The sequence below is a fragment of the Fundulus heteroclitus genome, chromosome 5 (assembly GCF_011125445.2).
Source record: "Fundulus heteroclitus isolate FHET01 chromosome 5, MU-UCD_Fhet_4.1, whole genome shotgun sequence".
Lineage (NCBI taxonomy): Eukaryota > Metazoa > Chordata > Actinopteri > Cyprinodontiformes > Fundulidae > Fundulus > Fundulus heteroclitus.
This window is the reverse complement of record NC_046365.1, coordinates 14778652-14797435: the sequence shown is the minus strand read 5'-3', so window position 1 is coordinate 14797435 and position 18784 is coordinate 14778652. Positions and strand designations below refer to the sequence as shown.

The following is an 18784-nucleotide window of genomic DNA, read 5'->3' as shown; positions in this document are numbered from 1 at the left end:
GTGTGTTAAACATCCTATAGGTCCGCAGTTCATTACCAGACCACTCCACCTGGTACTAAAGACCATCACCTCCACCTCCTTTTCTTATTTTGATGCCTGGTTTCACCTTCAGCGAGTCGACAACATCTGGATGCAGAGACGCACTGAGCTGCTGCCACGTGACTGAGTAAACGGCTAGTTGAGTTTACAGGAGCATAATGACATACTTAACACAGAGTCTACAAAAATACACAAAGCAAATTGTGAAAAGAACGTTTATTTTAGAAACACTACTTAAAACTAAAGTATTTGGATGAAAAAAATATTCAAATTGAACTGTTTCAAAAACATTCAGAACAGTAAAAGTGTAGTTTCTTTCTAACCACACCATTCTAGCGAGGCGGAAACCCCCGGTGTGGCCCTCCTCTTCCCCGGAACCCCCCTCTGTCGCCCCGGAAATTTGGCCTATTCCTTTCTCTCCCTCTGTCTCCGCCTCTCCCAGCGTTGGGCCCCCCGCGCCCCCCTCTGGGTGCTCCCCCTCCACGTTCCATTTTGAGATTCACGGGCGATTTGGGCCGCAGTCTCTCTATTTCTTCTGTGCAGCCGGATAAATGGGATTCGGGCGTAGGGAAGTGTGCGGCGTAGGTCTCTGGGTTAAAGTTGGTGTTCGTTAGTGTGGGACCGACAGTCACCCAGCCTGGAAACAGAGAGGTTCAAATAAAGAACTGCAGTTTCAAAAACCCCGGATTAATTAGGAACCAAGATGAGCGGACAGCTCTTTCCGTGTCATTTCATCGAGGCAAACATTTGAACTATTTTTACAACGAAGCGTCAGACTGTCCTACCTGGTCTGATGGTCGAGTCTCTTCCAAACAAGTGCAGCCTCCTGCGACCCAAACAGAAATGCTCAATGATGTGGAAGATCTCCACTGGTTTCTCTACGTTTCCCATCTCAGGCTCCTCGGTAATAATCAGGTCGATGTCCACGTTGGCGTGGATGAAGTCAAAGTCATCACTCCTGCGCACAGTTCCCTTGATTCCCATCAAGCAGTGCTCCTGGAACGAACACGTTTGATTAATGAGTACATTTATATCTCATTAGCAAAAATGAAGAAAGAAGGATTTGTTGTCCTGACATGGGCCCTGCCTCCTGAAAAGCATTTTTACAGGTGGAACTATGTTTTTATAATGATATTTGATCAGTTCAAACCAGAAAATGAAACAACAAACAGTTGAACTCCCCCAACCCCCGGTGTTGCTCGGGACATAGAAACTAATCATAAACTAACATATTTGTGATGCATTTTAGTGGAGCATTGTGCATCTCTTGATGACATTGAATTCCAAAAGCTTTCCACAACACATATTCTGTGACGCCTTGATCAGGTTTCCTTAAAAAAAAAAAAAAAAATGACGTGACGTCAGCTCTGACACAGAGAGGCAGGAAAAACAGACCAAGCATAACCAAAAGGGATGGCATGTTAGTCTGTTTTTCTTCTTGTTCTTTGTAAAAAAAAAAATCTTAGGTTATCAGTAAATGTTACAACATTTTGTGATTTAGAAATGACGTCAACACAAAAACCTACAACCCTTGAAGTCGGGTCTGTAGGCATTAGACCAGGCGAAGCTTAGCAGGGTCACTGCAGAGCAAAGCTAAGCTGTTGGGCCTGATCGCCTTCATTCTCACATAGATCGCTCCAGTTCTGGTGGGAGCGAGCTTTTCCAGAATGCGAATGCCAACATTCAATTTCTTTTTTTTTTTTTCAAAAGTTTGGACTTTTCCAGGTTAAAACTTTATATATTTATCTGTGGGCTATTTATATTTTGGGCTATTTCCAACATCTCAGTGAAACATTTTGAGACGTCAAAACCTTTAACAGTATTTGAAAAGTATAAAGCTACCTTTAGGTTCCCAAAGTGAACTAAAGCTACATCAATCTTTTCTCTAGTGGTGACAAGCAGTGGTGGCCATTTATTCCATTGTACAAACAGTGGCTCAGTTTGTGTTTTTAACGCCTCTTAAAAAGCTAATTTCCCCTTAGAGGAAAAATCTGAATTAACACAGCTGTGTAAAGCTCTTTGGTTCTCTGTTTTGGTCCCAGAAATTCATACCTTGAATGTATTTTAGGGAATTTCATTGTATGCTTTCCCCCCCCCATAATGTTCATAATTATTTAACTCTGAAAACAATAATGGAAATTTCACACTTTTATATCCATCAAGTGTAACGGAGCTACCATATCCAACACATTCAGCATACATGCAATGAAATGAAATGAAGACCGTGTCGCCCTGGTTATTATTGGAATACTGTATAGGACCTAGGGAGCTCATCAATAAATAGAACTTTGTAAAAATGTTTTAAAAGTATCCAAAGCATTTGATTCAGTGTTTTGTTTTCTAGATTTTAACTGTAATATTATCAACATTACTTTCTTACAGGTCAGATTGCACTTTTATCATTTTACTCAATCACATATCCAACACCTTGCTAACGCATTCAGAATGTTTCCTGGAATAACAATACAAAATCTAACGGGTTGGCAAAACTGTCAAATAGTAATATTAAGACAGTTTTAAGGCTTTTTAGATCAATTTCTATTGGGGGGGAAAAAATAGTTTCAGCTCAGCTGCACAGATGCTACAGACCACAAGGCAGAGGGGGCACATGGATGCAGCCTCTTTGAAATAATGACACATGGTGGACCAAGGAAAGAGCCTTGTGTCGCTACAACAGCTGTTCTATCAAGCGTAAGCGCATCCTTAACTAGAAATGGAGGCTCTGATCAGCAAACAAAAACCTGATGTTTCCCCCCCCCCCCCTGCCCCCCCCCATCCTTTAAATGCATCACAGTTTACCGACAGCACTCTTGGTCAAAATGGTCAGACCTTTTATGCATAAGTTGTGACCTTTTGGCTCTATAATCTCTATAATTGCACATCAACAAACATGTAACAGCCTTTTTTTATTGATGCGGGAGGATATGGGGGTCCACGTCTTCATAACAATCAGCCTCATGTTGATTTAGATATATTTTTAACAGCGTGCTGGTATGGCGTTTGAGAATAAACCTTTTTATACCTGTTGGGAAAAGCGGATAATGTAACATAATAGTTACACAGACGTACAAAATGCAACATATCAGTTTGTTTGAGTTGTATGTGGATGTACGTCGTACCTTTGTCCTCTGAAAAACTGCTTTTGGGTCCAGGGCCTTGGTTTTTCCTGGGTTGTTCTTGTTGGTTTTGATCCAGCAGATGTCTTCACACCTCCTGAAGCCCCACTTTCTCAGGCACTGAAATCAAGATAAGGATTGAAGCATTTGGCTGTTATCAGCATCTGATTTATTTTTTTTAATGACAAGGTTTGACAGTAAGTCTTTGTAGGATATTATTAGGTGTACGATGCAGAACAATGATGCCTTTATCAGCACATGACTAAACTAAACAAACACCAGGGTGTCGCTTTCCTGCCCGCTTGGCCGGTAAGTGGACCATCATAACAGCTGAGAAGCTATAAAACAATATCTTATAACGTTAAACTCTTCTTTTATATTCTGTACTTGCTCAAATTCAGACAACCTAATTAAAAAAAAAAAAAATCAGAAGTCAAGCATCAACTCAAGCTTTCTCTAATTTGACATAAACAAAACAAAAAAAAACTGCCGTTTGAAAGTAAGATTCTGCATCCTTGAACAGAATTAAACAGAATTAAAATCCCGCGGGTTTAAAATGAGGAAACTGTCTGCAGTGAGAGTCAGTATGGAAAAAGGAACAACAAAAATGTTACATAAACATACCGGCCCGGGTAAAGGGCATACTAAAAGATATTTTCATCCCTCGGGGCGTGGCTGTGACTCGGTGTTACTGATAAGCTCAAAGGATTGACGTCACAACAGTAGACGAGTGTGCCATGAGAAAAATAAAGGGTTGTTCTGCTTAACGTGACAAAGAATGCCTGTGGTGGGGAACAGATGCCGAGCATAGCGCGGGTGAGAAGGAAAACGCACGAACGGATGGCAGAAAGCATCGCGACCAACATCAAGCGTGTAGCCCGTGTATGAATGGAGAAAATGATTCTGTGACATAACTCCATGCAATGCAGGAACAAGGAAGGAGTCGGCTTTCCAGTACGATGGGCTGGCCAGCCACCAACACAGATTGCTGCCTGAATTAATCCCAGAGGGCCGAGTTACCATTCTGCCCAGGTCCAGGCCTTCTCCGGAGCCACACCAGAGAAAGACGAAGGAGCGCAAGGCGGATATCTCCTCGATCTCCAGTCTCATGATCTAGAACAGCCACAGATAGAAAACAATGAGATGCCGCACGGTGAAAAGCTCCAGACTGCTTAAATATATCGTTAACAAGACAGAATGTTTGTCTTGAGCTGCATTGTTGTTAAACGCTCTGAAGAGCTTGTCACTGCTAATCAACCGGATCATTGAGCACCATTGTTGCTCTTTGTTATGGTTACAGCTCTTCATCTACCCGAAGCCGACGACATTCTTTTGTTTTGTTTCACACATAACAGCTGGCTTGCAGCACCCGTGCCTATATCCCTGATAACCTCAAAGCGAGTTTGTTTTAGACAGCCGTTTAGTGTTTAAAAGTCACTTTTTCCAAGTAGTGTTAGTTGTAGCTTCACATCACAGCAATTAATCAATCCCGCTGGTTTTCCAACCGGCAATTAAAAAGTCACTCAACTCAGGCAGCACTTAGCAGATCGAAGCTGCACTTTACAAGAAAGATCTGTCACATCGATACTTTGCTAGGGCTGTCACGATAATCAATTAATCAATTAATCACACGATGAATTTCCATCACCTAATTAATTAAAATAGGCGCAATAATTTGCATGCTTGCTTTTTTTCACCACTTGTGCTTCCCCCTCCACTCTCGCCAAGACTGGATCACAAAAATGTTTCAGTACGATGCATCGGTATCTACTTGCCCGTTCCTTCTTGTTTCCTCAGAGTAAGAGGAGTTAGATCTTGTTTTAGGTACATGCTTAAAGTGTAGCATGAGAGCCTCGTGAGGGAGAGCCAAAGAAAACGGCAGTAAGAAAATAAAATGGAGTTGGTGTCAAAGCTGAAAATGGCTGCTACAGTCTAGGAGTTTATAGGATTTAAGCCAAATAATCTAAGCAGTTGTGTCGAGAGGATATACTTGCGTTTTTATGCCGCTATCATATTAGTTGAAAAAGGTTTCCAACTGACAATATTGTGGTTTATCGCGATCATTTTTAGAAAGATTTATCGTCCAGCAAAATCTGTTATTGTGACGGGCCTATATACGTCCAGAGTCTATTCAGTTCTTATGGCGTTAGGTGCAGCTACAAAGTGAAGAGCAGCCGTAATGAAAAGCCAATACTTACATCATCCCAGGTCGAGAAGCGCTCCGTGTGACTGATGCCCGACTCTCTGTAGTACTCCTCCAACGGAGGCTCGATCAGAATCACATCAAACTGGCTCTTTAAGTCCCGCAGGTCGAAGTGCTCCAGATCCGCCTGGAGGTACCTAAACGCAAACGCCCGCTGCTTTACACAGAAGTACAAGCTCGTCTCTGAGCAGGCTAGAAAGCGGCCGTCTGACACCTACAACCGGGCTCAATGATACCGCTGCTAATGCGATTTCACTCACATGGGAGGAATGTTGGTGCTGGCGATGAGCTCGTCTTTGAGTCGGATCAACTCTCGCAGCTTGGGGTATTCTTCAAATCGGTCGGCCAAGCCTTGAACAAAGAGGACACAGTTCACACTAGAACACAAGCAGGACATTTCTAAAAAAATAAAACTAAATAAATAAAAAAGGGCATCATGTACTCACCCACGTCCCTGATGAAGTTCTGTGGTCTGTGTCCCGTGTCGACAAAGTGCTGACAGTAGTCATTGTGGGGGTTCAAGCTTTGGGTACCCTAAGAATTACGGAGCAGGAGAAAGTCGGTTAGAGGGGCAAGGAAATTAGGAAAACATATGCAAAAATAAGGCACATACAGAAAAGTTGATGTATTTCTAATTTAATTTGGCTTTCTAAATTTAATTCAAATGAAAACACTTGAATGCGCCGCAAAAGATGGAAACCCGAAAAGCTTCACCCGAACAAAGGCAAATGGGGAGTTACTGATTTTCTACGTCATGCCTGTTGAAATAAGTGCGTACTCGATAATGAAATGCAACATTTACTTGTTGAATCTATATTGCCAGAAAATAGAACTGACATCTAAAAGGCTGGGATGCCTAAATAAAGCAAAAATAGTCCTTCCCTTGAATTAAATCACATCCTGTCCCATTTCAGCCATTAACTTCTTTATCTTTGTTAAATCTTGTGTCGTAAAGCCACAGAAAGTAGCAGAGAAATGTGCAGCGGAAGGAGAAAATGACATGGAGCCTTGGAGTAGTGATGCATGAATTCGGACTGGCCCATACTAATTCATGGACACACTTTGATCTGAAAACCTCTCCTTTCCAACTCTGGCTGTATGTTTAGTTGTTGTCAGGTTTTTGCTCCATCTGTCTGCCCACCCACCCAGGATCTTGCCCCTGCTGGAGGGAAGCATCCCCACAGGGCGGTGATGTGCTGCGTTAGTTTCCTACCATGTGTCACATTTATCTTACAGGCAGAAATGTCTATTTAGGTGACATTTGACCCCAGCACCTTCTTACACGTTTATAGCATACCTGTCCTTCCACTGCATTGTTTATGCAGGTGCTTTCAACAAGGGGCTTTCCCGCACCTTGTCCTTAAAGGCCAGATTTGTGGAGTGCACAGCTAAAAGCGGTCTTACATTTGTGTTAAACTGTGTTCCTCAACACGTTCAAAGCTTGCTCCGTTGTTCAAAGAACCTTTTCTACAACCTAAACCTGCTTTGAACGTCTGAACAACTGCCTGCTGCGTTCCTCGGGCCTCAAAGTGCCGTTCGGCGACGTTCTCTAACAAACTTCTGAGGCCTTCACAGAACATCTGTATTTATTCTGACAGATTGTGTGTGCGCGCAATCGACTCCGTTAACTAACCAGGCAAGGGAGTTGTAAATGGAGTTAGAAATGAAAGACATGCTTTGCAGATTTTTGGTTGCAGAAATATTTTGGATGCATTGCTTTCCTGCCGCATTACAGTTACCCACTGCTTTGTGTTGGTCCGTCACACGAAACCCCGACAAAATTCGTACAGGTTTGTGGTTGTAAAATGACAAAATGAAGTCAATACATTAACCACTTTTACAGACACTCCCCAATGCAACAAAGAGAGATCCAGGCACTTTGGTAAATGATTTTATTTACTATTATAATGTTTAAACCCTTGTCAGCAGCAGTGGTTAAAGCCGAAGCAACGACACACCTCCTGATTGCACATCTTTAAAATAAAAAGAGACAGCGAGAGCAGAATTGTTTTCCATATGCAAGATATTCAAAACTAAATCCTCTTTAAACATTTAGAGTCTAATATTGCTTCAGTGACCTACGTCCTGCACACAAAGTCAGCTTCGCTTGACGCATCACCGTCATTGTTAACGTGCTGCACCGTGCCGTGTGGATGGAAAGATCATTACAAAAATCCGGATTTGTCATTTTTACCCATATAGCAAATCCATAGTTGCGTTTGTCTCTAGTTCGTCATATCCTCTGCCTTGACTCATGACTAGTTTCCACATATACATCAAGCCTAATCTTAAACCACCACTAAACCATCCATTTATAAACAGGCTTAAGTTTGGGCCATTTTGCATGACAAAATAACAGGACTGTGTCCAGTGACGCATGCCGCTGACACAGAGTGAACCCGCCCAACAAAACCTGTCCTTCAAGCTGAATAGCCACAGCTAAAAAAAGACCTGTTTATCTCACGAGCTTCCACGTCTGACAGGCGTGAACGACGGCCAATCATGTGCAACACGTCTTGATTGTGACATAACATTTTGACGCGTCGTTTCGTTTATGCAGCTTTTTGTGCACACAGATCTGGTTGAAAATCAGACAAAATGGAACGTAGGGGTCAAAGCCAGACAAGTGCTGGATATTTTTCATGGGTGGATGACCAACATGTTGATTTTTTTGGTTTTTAAGCATCTTATAAAAGAGGAGAAAATGTAACGTGAATGAATGAATGTTAAAAAATGGAACCTAAACCTTTTAGGTTTTACAAAACCTTTTTTCCCGTTTTTTTTTCTGATGATCTTCTATGAAAAGAGCCCTTAGCGACTGCTCGCTCGGTTACTAACGTCAGAACAGTCATAAGATCCAGTAAGCTGAAACTTAAAACCGCAGCTTTCTCAAAGGTGAAACTTGACGCAGGTCAAACCGGTCACATTAACATGTTAGCTGGGAACTGCTCCTAAACTCTGGCCAGATTCCAACATCAGGCGGTTTTAATCATTTATCAAAATCTTCTTCCTGGTACCGTTGCAAGTGAGGGCGAGTGTGTCGATTTATCCATCCAATGCTGCTCAAAAGCTTTAGCGCCACTTATAGCCAGTGCGTTCTGATATAGACAATGCAGGACACGAGTTCTACCGCCTCAATGAAGGAAGAAAAAAATAAATAATCTAAAGTAAAACTTTGATGATACTTCAGAAAACCCGGCCGCGTTCAAAAGAATGTGTTCCAACCTTAAGGAAAGTGCTGGAATCCTTGTAGACTTCCTCGTACGGGTTGCTCTCCTCTTCCTGCTGCACCTCCACCTCATCCTAGCGCACACAAAAGACGGAGTCCAGAATAAAATCATGTCAGACAAGCAACACGTTGATAGATTCATACAAATGAAAATTATTTCAGTTAAAAGCGATTTAAAAAAAATTAAAAATTATGCAAAATCACAACCACTGTGATGTTATGTTTTCTATAGAAACAAACATTCACAGTTGAACTCTCAAATGTGCTGACACATGAAAATACTACAAGAGGCGAAGCGAAAACGCCATTAAAGCAAAGAATTTAGATGAAAAAAAAAACAGTGGAGAAACTCCTGAGTCATTTTGCGTTTTTTTTTTGTTGTTGTTTGTTTTTTCCCTTTTGGTTTTGGTGAGCAGTGCTAAGAGTGACGTAGAACTGAGGTCACTAAACGAGTACAGGGAGGCTGAGACGATTCTAGATGTTCACATAAAAAAAAAAAAAAAACTGCACACATATGACTGGTTGCTGAACCACTTCACTGCCCCTCAAACATTTCCTTGTGCTCTGGTTGAAAAAAAAAAAAGTGAAATGCACACGGATGTCAGAGGCACGCAGCTGCAGAGGGAATCCTGGAATTAAACAATGTCCTCTGAATTCATGAACCTTTGGAGCGGCGACTGAAGATCAAGGAAACAAAATAATCTCAAGAGAACTGTGAAGTGTAATCGGTGGGAATGTTAAGATAAACACAGTGAGTCGTAAGATAATACAATCTTCATCAAAATTCTGGAAATTTATGTTACCTGTGGGGTTTTTTCTTATTTTTAAAGTGCAGATTCAATTTTGGAAACTGCTTTCTTTTTTTTTTAAACAGCCAGTTTACAGCAACAGTTTGATCACTACTCGCTGAAACTGGGGAGCCGCTTTACAAGGTATGTAACCCTGACTGCTGTTTACCTGTTAATCAACCTGTAACATACGCTTTATTAACATTTGTCTTCCAGGAAATTCTGTTCACTTCCATCATTAAAGCTGTTTTTGACAGCAAAGTGACTCCATGTTTAGCTGGTGCATGTTGGGGACAAACTTGAAGAGAGCACACTCACTTTTTGCTCCTCCACATCTTCCTCTGTGTCCTCTCCATCCGTCTGTGGCTTCCTTTTGGAAGGAGGGGCAGAGCTGTCATATGAGGCCCTGCAAGCACAAATGCTTTTAATGTCCACAACATGCACTTATATTAAAAAAATACAGAACCCAACCTTTGGCACCGATCAATGTGAGGGACAGCACATCATTTTTATTCCTAATCAGAATCAGAAAAACATTCGCCTCGGGTAAAAAAAAAAAAAAAAAAAAAACACGATAATGACCCACATCTGAACGGATCATTAAAAAGCACACGATGCAGGACATTTCTTTCTATCTGCTGACGATAAAAATGTATTAACCAAACATCCAACTGGACGCATGCAGGTGTAATCAGGAGCAAGCGCGGGTTTTTGAAACTCTGGAAACCACCGAGGCATTCCTGCTGAACGGAAGGAAAGTGCCTGTCGGACAGGTGACGACAGGGAAAAAAAACTGCACTGACCACGTCGTGCCTCCCACAGTGATGGGAAATCAGCGCGAGTCACTAGTCCACATTCTGAGACGGGAAGAATAAACAGAAGAATAAAGCGGCAGGAACCATGTCACAGATAAAAACCTATTGGGCTACAGTTAAATGACCATTTGTGAATCCTTCACCGTGTTAGAGGTTACACATATTTAGCCAAAATGTATTCGCTCACCGCGCTAAATAATGGAAATCAAGTGTTCGGATCACAATTACGGTGTGTAAAACTCAGCTCTTAGGCCGGCAGACTGTTTCTACACTTTTGTGAAAGTGCTTTGGAGCAGACCAAGAGATTTCGGACTACTCAATGCCCCCAACATTGTGGGAACATTTTGGAGATGGCCTCTTCCAACATGGCTGCTGTTTTATGAAATGTTTATTTCAGGATCGGGAGAAATCGGCAACAAACAATTAAGGACTAAAACACTTTTTCTGTTAGGATAATAATGCCCACATTTATTGTTCCCCACAGAATACAGCAACGCAAAACAGCAAGCACTTCACACATGCAAAGTAGCAAGGACTTAAAGCAACAAGCTTTCAAACAGGCGTGATGCTCAACAGATTCTCAGAATCAGCTCTTACCATTGACACGGAACTGGGAGCCCTCAGTCCAGGTTAAGATTAACGTCCACGCGGCCACGCATCCACACACGAACCCACGGCAGACTCAACTATTTAGGGCGGTTCGCTCCTTTTTATACCAGTAAACAAAGTGTCAGTTGGAAGCGAGAGTGGCCAGTTCTCTCTCTCAGCTGATCTGTTCGTCCCGTTTCCAAAACATGTTTCCAAAACAAAAACCGTTCCCAGCTTCTCAGCAGTGTGTGAGGCAAAATAACATTGCGAATACAGCAAAGCAAAATATAAGCAAAATAGGGAATACAATCCCAAAACACATTGTCATAGGTTCCCACCACAAGTTTATGTGAGAACATAATAACAGAGCACGAGCATATATGTTGCTCTTAGTTTATGTGAATTCAAAAACAAGTAATGTAAGTGAGCAGGTTTTTCCATAATATATTGTCAAAGAGCAAAAATAATTCTTTGGTATATCAGCTGCGTACCGGGAGCACAAAGCAAGCTCTATAAAAAGATGGATGAGAGGGTTTGGTGTGGAGGGCATTGACTGGCCTGCACATAGTCCTGACTTCAATCCAACAGAACGCTTATTCTCAAAAAGACCCGGCCCCAAGCGGCGTCTTCTTCGTCCAGCGTCAGTGTCTGACCTCACAAATGCAAGAACAGTCAAACTTTCCCATAAACGCACTCCAGAACCCTGTGGACAGCTTTTCCCAGAAGAGCTGAAGCTTTTTGTAGCTGCAAAGGGTGGACCAACGGCATATTCAACCCCAGTCCAAGCAGGTGAGTGAATAGTTATAGATACATAGTGTATATTGTGCTGTTATTTTTTTTAAATGATAATTCACACCATTAGGCCTTACCCTTTAGCAACACAGCCAACCCCCACAAATGTGTTGGAGAAACGCACAGTATACTGCAAATGTATTCACACTCTTATAACTTTTTCATAGTTTGTCACATTACAACTACACCCCCAGTGTATTTTATTGGGGTTGTATTTATACTTTGTAGAAGTACCTTTCACTGGAAGGACAGGTGTGTGACTTTCTGCAGAATGTCTCTTATCAGCTTTGCACATCTAGACACATATATATGTTTCCCCCAATTCTCCTCAGCACAGTCAGATAGAGATCATCTGGGAGAAGACAGTTTTATGTCTTTCCACACATTCATAATTGGGTTTAGATCTGGACTAAAATATGAACATGATTTGATTTAAATCCTTCTGCTGTAGCTCTGGCTGTATACTTATGGTTATGGTCCTGACTCCGACAGAGTCTCAAGTCATTTTCCAGGCTTTAACAGTTTCTTCTAGGATCAAACTGATCTAAAACCAGATGTGGGTAGAAACTAGTTACATTTACTCAGTTACACTTACTTGAGTAGCTTTTTGAAAAAAAAATAAAAAAATGTAGGAGTAGTTTTACTGCACTGTACTTTTTACTTCTACTTGAGTCATATCATGACTGAAGTATCACTACTCTTACTTCAGTCAATTTCTGGCTACTCTACCTTCTGCAAATAACTTCATGAATAAAGACTTTACTTGTTTTAACAAAACAAATGCACCAAAGAGACAAAAACATTTATGTTGAAGTGAGACTTCTTATTTGTACACAAGCTTTGTTATTTAATGCCATTTCCTATGTCGTGCTTTTGCGGGAATCTTTGCACCATCCCCTTGGCTGCTTCAGATCTGGTCATTTGAAACTGAGTCTTCTCTAAATGTTTTAAAGAAAATTTTATTCCTGCACTGGAAGAACATATCGACACGAAAAGCTAGGTTTTAAAATGAGTCCTCTCGTTGTCCTTTCACCTGTGTTGGTTTGTGACCTTTGTTAGGGCCAGCCAGGCCAGCAGATGCCCACATTGTGTGTGTGTGTGTGTGTGTGTGTGTGTGTGTGTGTGTGTGTGTGTGTGTGTGTGTGTGTGTGTGTGAAGGCGTTTCATCTCACCTGCACGTTTCCCTGGTCTCTTCTATCTCCTTCAGCTCATCTTTGCTGTGCAGGACGGCTCCAATACTGTCCGGGCTCTCAGCTCCCAGCTGTGGGTTGGGGGAAAAAATAACCAATATTATCTCAACACAGCAATACCTTGCGTTTCTCTTTATTTCTGTGCTTGGTTCACGGTTTCCTGTTAGCTGAAGGGGCTCGAAAACCAACACGAATTCACGCCGACAGAAAAACTAGTCCTCCTTTTCTGCAGAGTCGCGTGAGCACCCGCGTTTTATCCGCGATGATGCGTTTATTCGTGCAGGATGAGCCTGTTTCACGCTGCAGCTTTGACGCTAGCTAACTGGCTGGTTGCGTACTTGCCTGCTGAGCCAACAGCTGCCGTCTCAGCTTTTGCCTCTCGCGTATCTCCTGAAGCCTGCTGTTCATTGCTTCCCTCTTAACAACTGCGTGAAAATGACATAAAGGGAACTCGGCCAGGAATGCATGCAAATGTCGCCGCACACATCCAGCAGCAGCGAGCAAGCAAGCTGCAGTCAAAACAGGCCGAGGGATGGTAGCCGCTAAAATTCACAGCGGGTACGCTTGTTATTCACACTGGAACACACGACTTGGTCCGTGTTGAATTCTCTCTTTAATCGCGGCTTGTTAAACTGGGGCTCATGTCTGAACGGAAAAACGAACTTTGTGTTTAGGTAAGTTACTCAACAATATGAAATTAAAAAATATCGGATCTAAATGGTAACTGATTGTTTTGGTCTTAACTCCGCTTACAAGGACGGGTACCGGTGTATGCCGACTTTGATTTGCCAGATTGTAAACGAACCGGTCGCCCCTTGATGACGACATGGATCTTGACGCATACGTTTGACGCTCAAAAAAAGGCCGACAAAACACTGTCAAAATGAGCAAGATAATAAGGATTGTTGCTTTGTTCCATTGACGGAAATTCTAGACTGTATTGGACGGATGAACACAATGACAAATCACCGGGGACTGAGCAAATAATTATATATATATATATATATATATATATATATATATATATATATATATATATATATATATATATATATATATATATATATATATATATATATATTGTATATATATACATATCAAGTACATATTATCTAATACCCAGCCCTAAAAAAAAAAGAAAAATATATGCTTTTAATTATAATTTAACTTTAAAACAAGTCTTGATGAGTACTCACTGGAAATATTGACATGGTTTTCTGAACTTTACCACAATAACTAAATCATTAACAATGTATTTCATGAAGAATTACTTTAAAATCCTTACTTCCCTACTTTTAATTTTATTTCCCATTATGTGTTTCATTGATAGGTAGCCTTGACTTCATTTTGCTCTACAATTACAGAATGAACAAAGCTCCTCTAAAATAATCATTCCTTCCCTAACAGATGCTCCTGGCTCTGTCCTTGATTCACAAACATAACTTTAGGCCACGTAAATGTTTTATATTAAATAACAGCTATAGTGTCTCTAAAAGCAAACACCTGTACATTTCTTCCCCACATCAGTTTGACAACAACATCCTCACAGTATTCAGTTAATCATTAACTCTGTGTCTCACATGCTAATGTCTATGTCCACACTTTTAGCTTGTTTGGGTATTAATGCTAAGTTACATGTTTTTTTTTTTTTTTTTAACTTGAACATTTCAATCAACTTTATTATTTAAATTTTTGCCAATGACTATTTGGACACTTTATATTTCTCAGGGAGTGTTTGTCTAGTACATCGAAATAATTGCACAGTATTTTACATTGTTCTATAAACTGACTGCCGTTTGTCTTTTTTGACTTAAATATTTATATTTTATCAGATCCTACGGAGCTCACTTTTAGCTTCGCAGGAGGTGTTGTTTGATGCATCCAACTTAAATATTTTATTTTTATCCAATAGCAATTGTACCGTGTTTCCCCTTCTGATAAGTCTTTCTCATTTTCTGCTGCAGAGCTTAACTTTAAATTTAGGTTTTTTTTTTTCATAGTGTCTTTTTGCATTTTTGAGGTTCTTCTCTATTAATGCTTATTCTTTATTTTTTTCTTGGTTGTCTTGGATTTGTGTCTGTGTAAATTTGAATTCTGAGTCAGTGTCTCACAAGAGTCTTGATTCTGCTTGGTTGCTCTTACTTTGTAAAGGTGTAACAGGAGACTGAAACCAGCTTTTGTGTCTTTGGATCTACAGAGCTGAAACGGGCAAGCGCTGTCTCTTATCAACCTCTGAAAAGAAGAGCCAGACAGTTCACAACCTGTTTCTTCAAGATTCTACCTGTTCACCCCCTTCTCAATCATTCTGGCACAGCTTTGTGGAACATATCTGCTGTGACAAAGTCTGGTTTTTACTGCAAAAGTAATTTTTGACCAACAAAGTAAAGGAAGTTTCCCTAAAATGCTTCAAAGGCTCTGTCCAACTAACCACGACCCTCAGAGACCTATAAGTGATCAATGTAAAATGTATGTTTTTGTGAAGCCGATAGAAAAACAATGGTTTATTTTTGCTTGTTCACAAAACATCTTTGGAGCAAACCTTCACGTTTTGTTTCTGATGTGTTTACCCAAATTGTTCCTTATGCTCGAAGAATGTCTTGTTTGGTTACAAAGATATTGGCAGTGAATTCAACTCTCTCTCCTACTGCGACTGTCCAAATTGTAAATCCATGTCCTTCAATCGTAAGCTAAATTTTACTGAATTACTTTGTGTATAAAGCATAACATTTTCTCAATAATTAACTTCAAAAGCCTTGAAAACATGCAATTATTTTGAACATTTTAATATATTAATTTAATTGCGTGTGTTAGAACAATTTGAACTAGTGTTTTGTGCTTGTGGTACTCTGAAGTTGTATCTTTTTCATTTATTTACCTTATTCACCCCTTTGTTTGTTCTTGTCAACTTGATGTGTGCCACGTTCTGTTTTGTTGCTCTTAATAAAATTGGGGGGGGGGGGGGGGGAGTCCCCCAAAAATACTCGAAAGGCATAGTTGTTTAATGTATAGCACAAGTGAGAATTCCAAAACATAAAGTGCACTATGTAGAGAACAAGTGAGCATTCTCAGATATGTTAGAAGTAAGCCATATTAACTGATCTATGTTTGTCCCATGTTTTAAAAAAAAAAAAGATCAAGAGTTCAGTTACAGGCAGTAATATATCAACTATGCATTGCAATATGCCAAACTGCACACTGACTGAATGCATTACAATAAAGGTGAGCAACTTCTATTTATTATCAAGTGTTAATGTTGGTGTGTCACTATGAGACAGACCTGGATGAATAAAGGAAATGAATCAACGGATAAATTGTCTGTGTTGATGCAAACCTTGAGAGAACCGTCAAGGATGCTTGTCCAAACGTTCCCTGCAAACTAAGAACAAGTTTAGGAAAATTTGTAAAGGTTTTCTAAAGTTGAAAATAATCTCCAGAGAACCTTCAGGGAATGTTCTCCATAGCGTTCATAAGGGTTACAATGTGAAAGTCGTAAATAATGGTCAGGAACTTTTATTGAAGACTTCATGGAAGTTCTCTAAAGGTTGGATTGGGAAAGTTGCAGAGGAGGTTCGGAAACCTTTAGCGGTCATTCTCTAAAGTTTCTTGACGGGTTACATTGTGAAAGATGTATGTTTAAGAACGTTTGTGGAACATCCCAGCAGGATCTCTAAGCATTACACCATGAAAATTGTAAAAAAAAAAAAAAATCTTCAGGAAACCTTTTTGGTATACATATTCTCATAAGATATTGTCAGGGTTGTAGATAATATTTAGGGAACCTTCATATAATGTTCCCTGAGGATTTTCAATTTAGTTTTATTCATATAGCACCAATTCACAACACATAATCTCAATGGATGGTGTCACAGCTAACAGAACGTCAGACCAGGTGTACCTACTATGAAGAGAGAGAAAAAACACAGAGAGAACATAAAGCTAAAATTTGAAATAACAACAAACAATGCAAATTGGAGAACAGTAGGAGAACCCAGCAGAGTGAGAGAAATAGACCATGATGTCCTCCAGCAGCCTAAGCCTATAGCTGCATAACTATAGAGGTAACTCAGGGTAACATGAGCCACTCTAACTATAAGCTTTGTCAAAAAGGAAAGTTTTAAGAATAGTCTTAAAAGTAGACAGGGTGTCTGCCTCACGGACCAAAACTGGGAGTTGGTTCCACAGGAGAGGAGCCTGATAGCTAAAGGATCTGCCTCCCATTCTACTTTTAGAGACTCTAGGAACCACCAGCAGACCTGCAGTCTGAGAGCGAAGTGCTCTGTTAGGAACATACGGGGTAATCAGAGCTCTGATATATGATGGAGCTTGATTATTAAGGGCTTTATACGTTAGAAGAAGAATTTTAAATTCTATTCTTGATTTAACAGGAAGCCAATGAAGGGAAGCTAAAATAGGAGAAATATGATCCCTCTTGTTGATTTTCATCAGAACTCTTGCTGCAGCATTTTGGATCAGCTGAAGGCTTTAAACTGCATTTTGTGGACTTCTTGATAGTAAAGAATTACAATAGTCCAGCCTTGAAGTAACAAATGCATGGACTAGTTTTTCAGCATCACTCCTGGACAGAATGTTTCTAATATTTCTAAAGGTTAAAATGAGAAGGTTACAAATTCTCTTCAGAGGTCTTGGGGAACATTCCCTGAAGGATCTCTAAAGGCCACATTGTCAAGGCTGCAGACACACTATTGGAGTTATTGTGTTACATGTGTAGATAATCTTTTTGGAACCTTTATGAAATGCTTTAATCAAAGGAATATTACGTTTACTTTGTGAGAGTTATAGATTTTTGGGAATCTTTAGAGAATGTTAAAAGTTCACAGACATTTGCACTGTCAGAAGTAGAAACTGTAACCTTCAAACATTTCCTGAACAATAGGGTTTATCAGGCAAGAGCTCAGTCACAAGTCTCCTTCATTCACTAAAAAAATAATGGCTTAGCAGCTTGGGCTTGATCCTACCAAACCTACCTAAGCACAACACATACAAACTACACTAGGTAATAGTTATCTCTCGTTATTACTTAAGTTATTTTGCAGGGCTATATGTAAATGCAAGCAAATGTCTTTTGAATTCCTTTTTTTTTCCCGCTATGAATGTACAACTAACAGCAGACTGAAACATTTCTATAGAGGTCCATTCATTTTACACTCCTGCACGAGTAAAGCTGTAGAGTCATAAGCTATAATATAACGCAATCGTAACTGCGTTAAATTCCAGAAGCATTCCATGCATTATGTAGAGAGAAAAGGTAACTGATTTGTTAGATTTAGTTATTTTTTTGTTACTTTTAAGAAAAGGCGCATTTAGCGCATTTAGCGCATTTTGGATACTGGATAAACGTGAATGAATGTTTTCAATCAATCGCACTAATGTTAATTCTCTCTCTCTCTCTCTTTCTCTCTCCCTCCCTCTCTCTCTCTCTCTCTCTCTCTCTCTCTCTCTCTCTGAGCGTATCCTCCCCATCAGCCCACGCAAACAGATCCGTCCTGCTCGTTCCCCTCTCCTCCTCGCCGCAAAGCGCACACGCTGACTGGATGAGCGGGGAGGGGTTCCGTCAGCTGATGCGTGAGTCGGACCTCCGCCGTTATCAGCAGCTCCGCTCCCAGACCTATCATGAGCGCGGCGCTGCTTGCCTCGCTGGTCGTGTGGGTGACTGCGAGCGGCGGCTCCTCCAGCAGCCTCCCCTCATTCATCCTGCCGTTCACCGACTGCGCACGGAGCCGGGGGAAGGACGGCTCCTACCGGGGGGCCGTCGACGTGACCGAGTCCGGCAGCCGGTGCATGAACTGGACGGAGGTGGCCGGCTTCGGAGAGCGCTACCCGGGCAGAGGGATAGGGGAGCACAACCACTGCCGCAACCCGGACGGCAGGATCCGACCCTGGTGCTTCTTCAGGAACCACAAAGGCAGAGTCGACTGGGGCTACTGCGACTGTAAACAAGGTAAACACGCAGGCCTGTCAGCGGATGAAACGCGACACGATCAGCGGTTATAGGCGCCCAGCATC

The 18784-nt window shown here is 41.0% G+C and overlaps 2 protein-coding genes across 3 annotated transcripts in view; one reads left to right on the top strand and one right to left on the bottom strand.

The window, feature by feature from the left end:
- Nucleotides 1-237: 237 nt before the first annotated feature.
- mettl14 (methyltransferase like 14) lies at nt 238-13311 on the bottom strand. The gene is made up of 11 exons (XM_012877694.3): nt 13103-13311; nt 12743-12831; nt 9694-9781; nt 8584-8661; nt 5805-5892; nt 5619-5709; nt 5354-5495; nt 4176-4268; nt 3159-3275; nt 825-1035; nt 238-676 (listed from the first exon to the last, which is right to left on the bottom strand). Exons 1-11 carry the CDS (start codon nt 13166-13168, stop codon nt 372-374), a joined length of 1368 nt encoding a protein of 455 aa, XP_012733148.1. The 5' UTR covers nt 13169-13311; the 3' UTR covers nt 238-371.
- A 4925-nt stretch (nt 13312-18236) lies between these two features.
- Nucleotides 18237-18784, top strand: part of prss12 (serine protease 12) — a 36126-nt gene continuing 35578 nt past the window's right edge. For both annotated transcript variants that reach the window (XM_012877692.3, XM_021324124.2), the window contains exon 1: nt 18237-18719. In XM_012877692.3, coding sequence (XP_012733146.2) covers nt 18392-18719 — 328 coding nt within the window. In that variant the 5' untranslated portion in view covers nt 18237-18391. The remainder of the gene's footprint in view (nt 18720-18784) is intronic.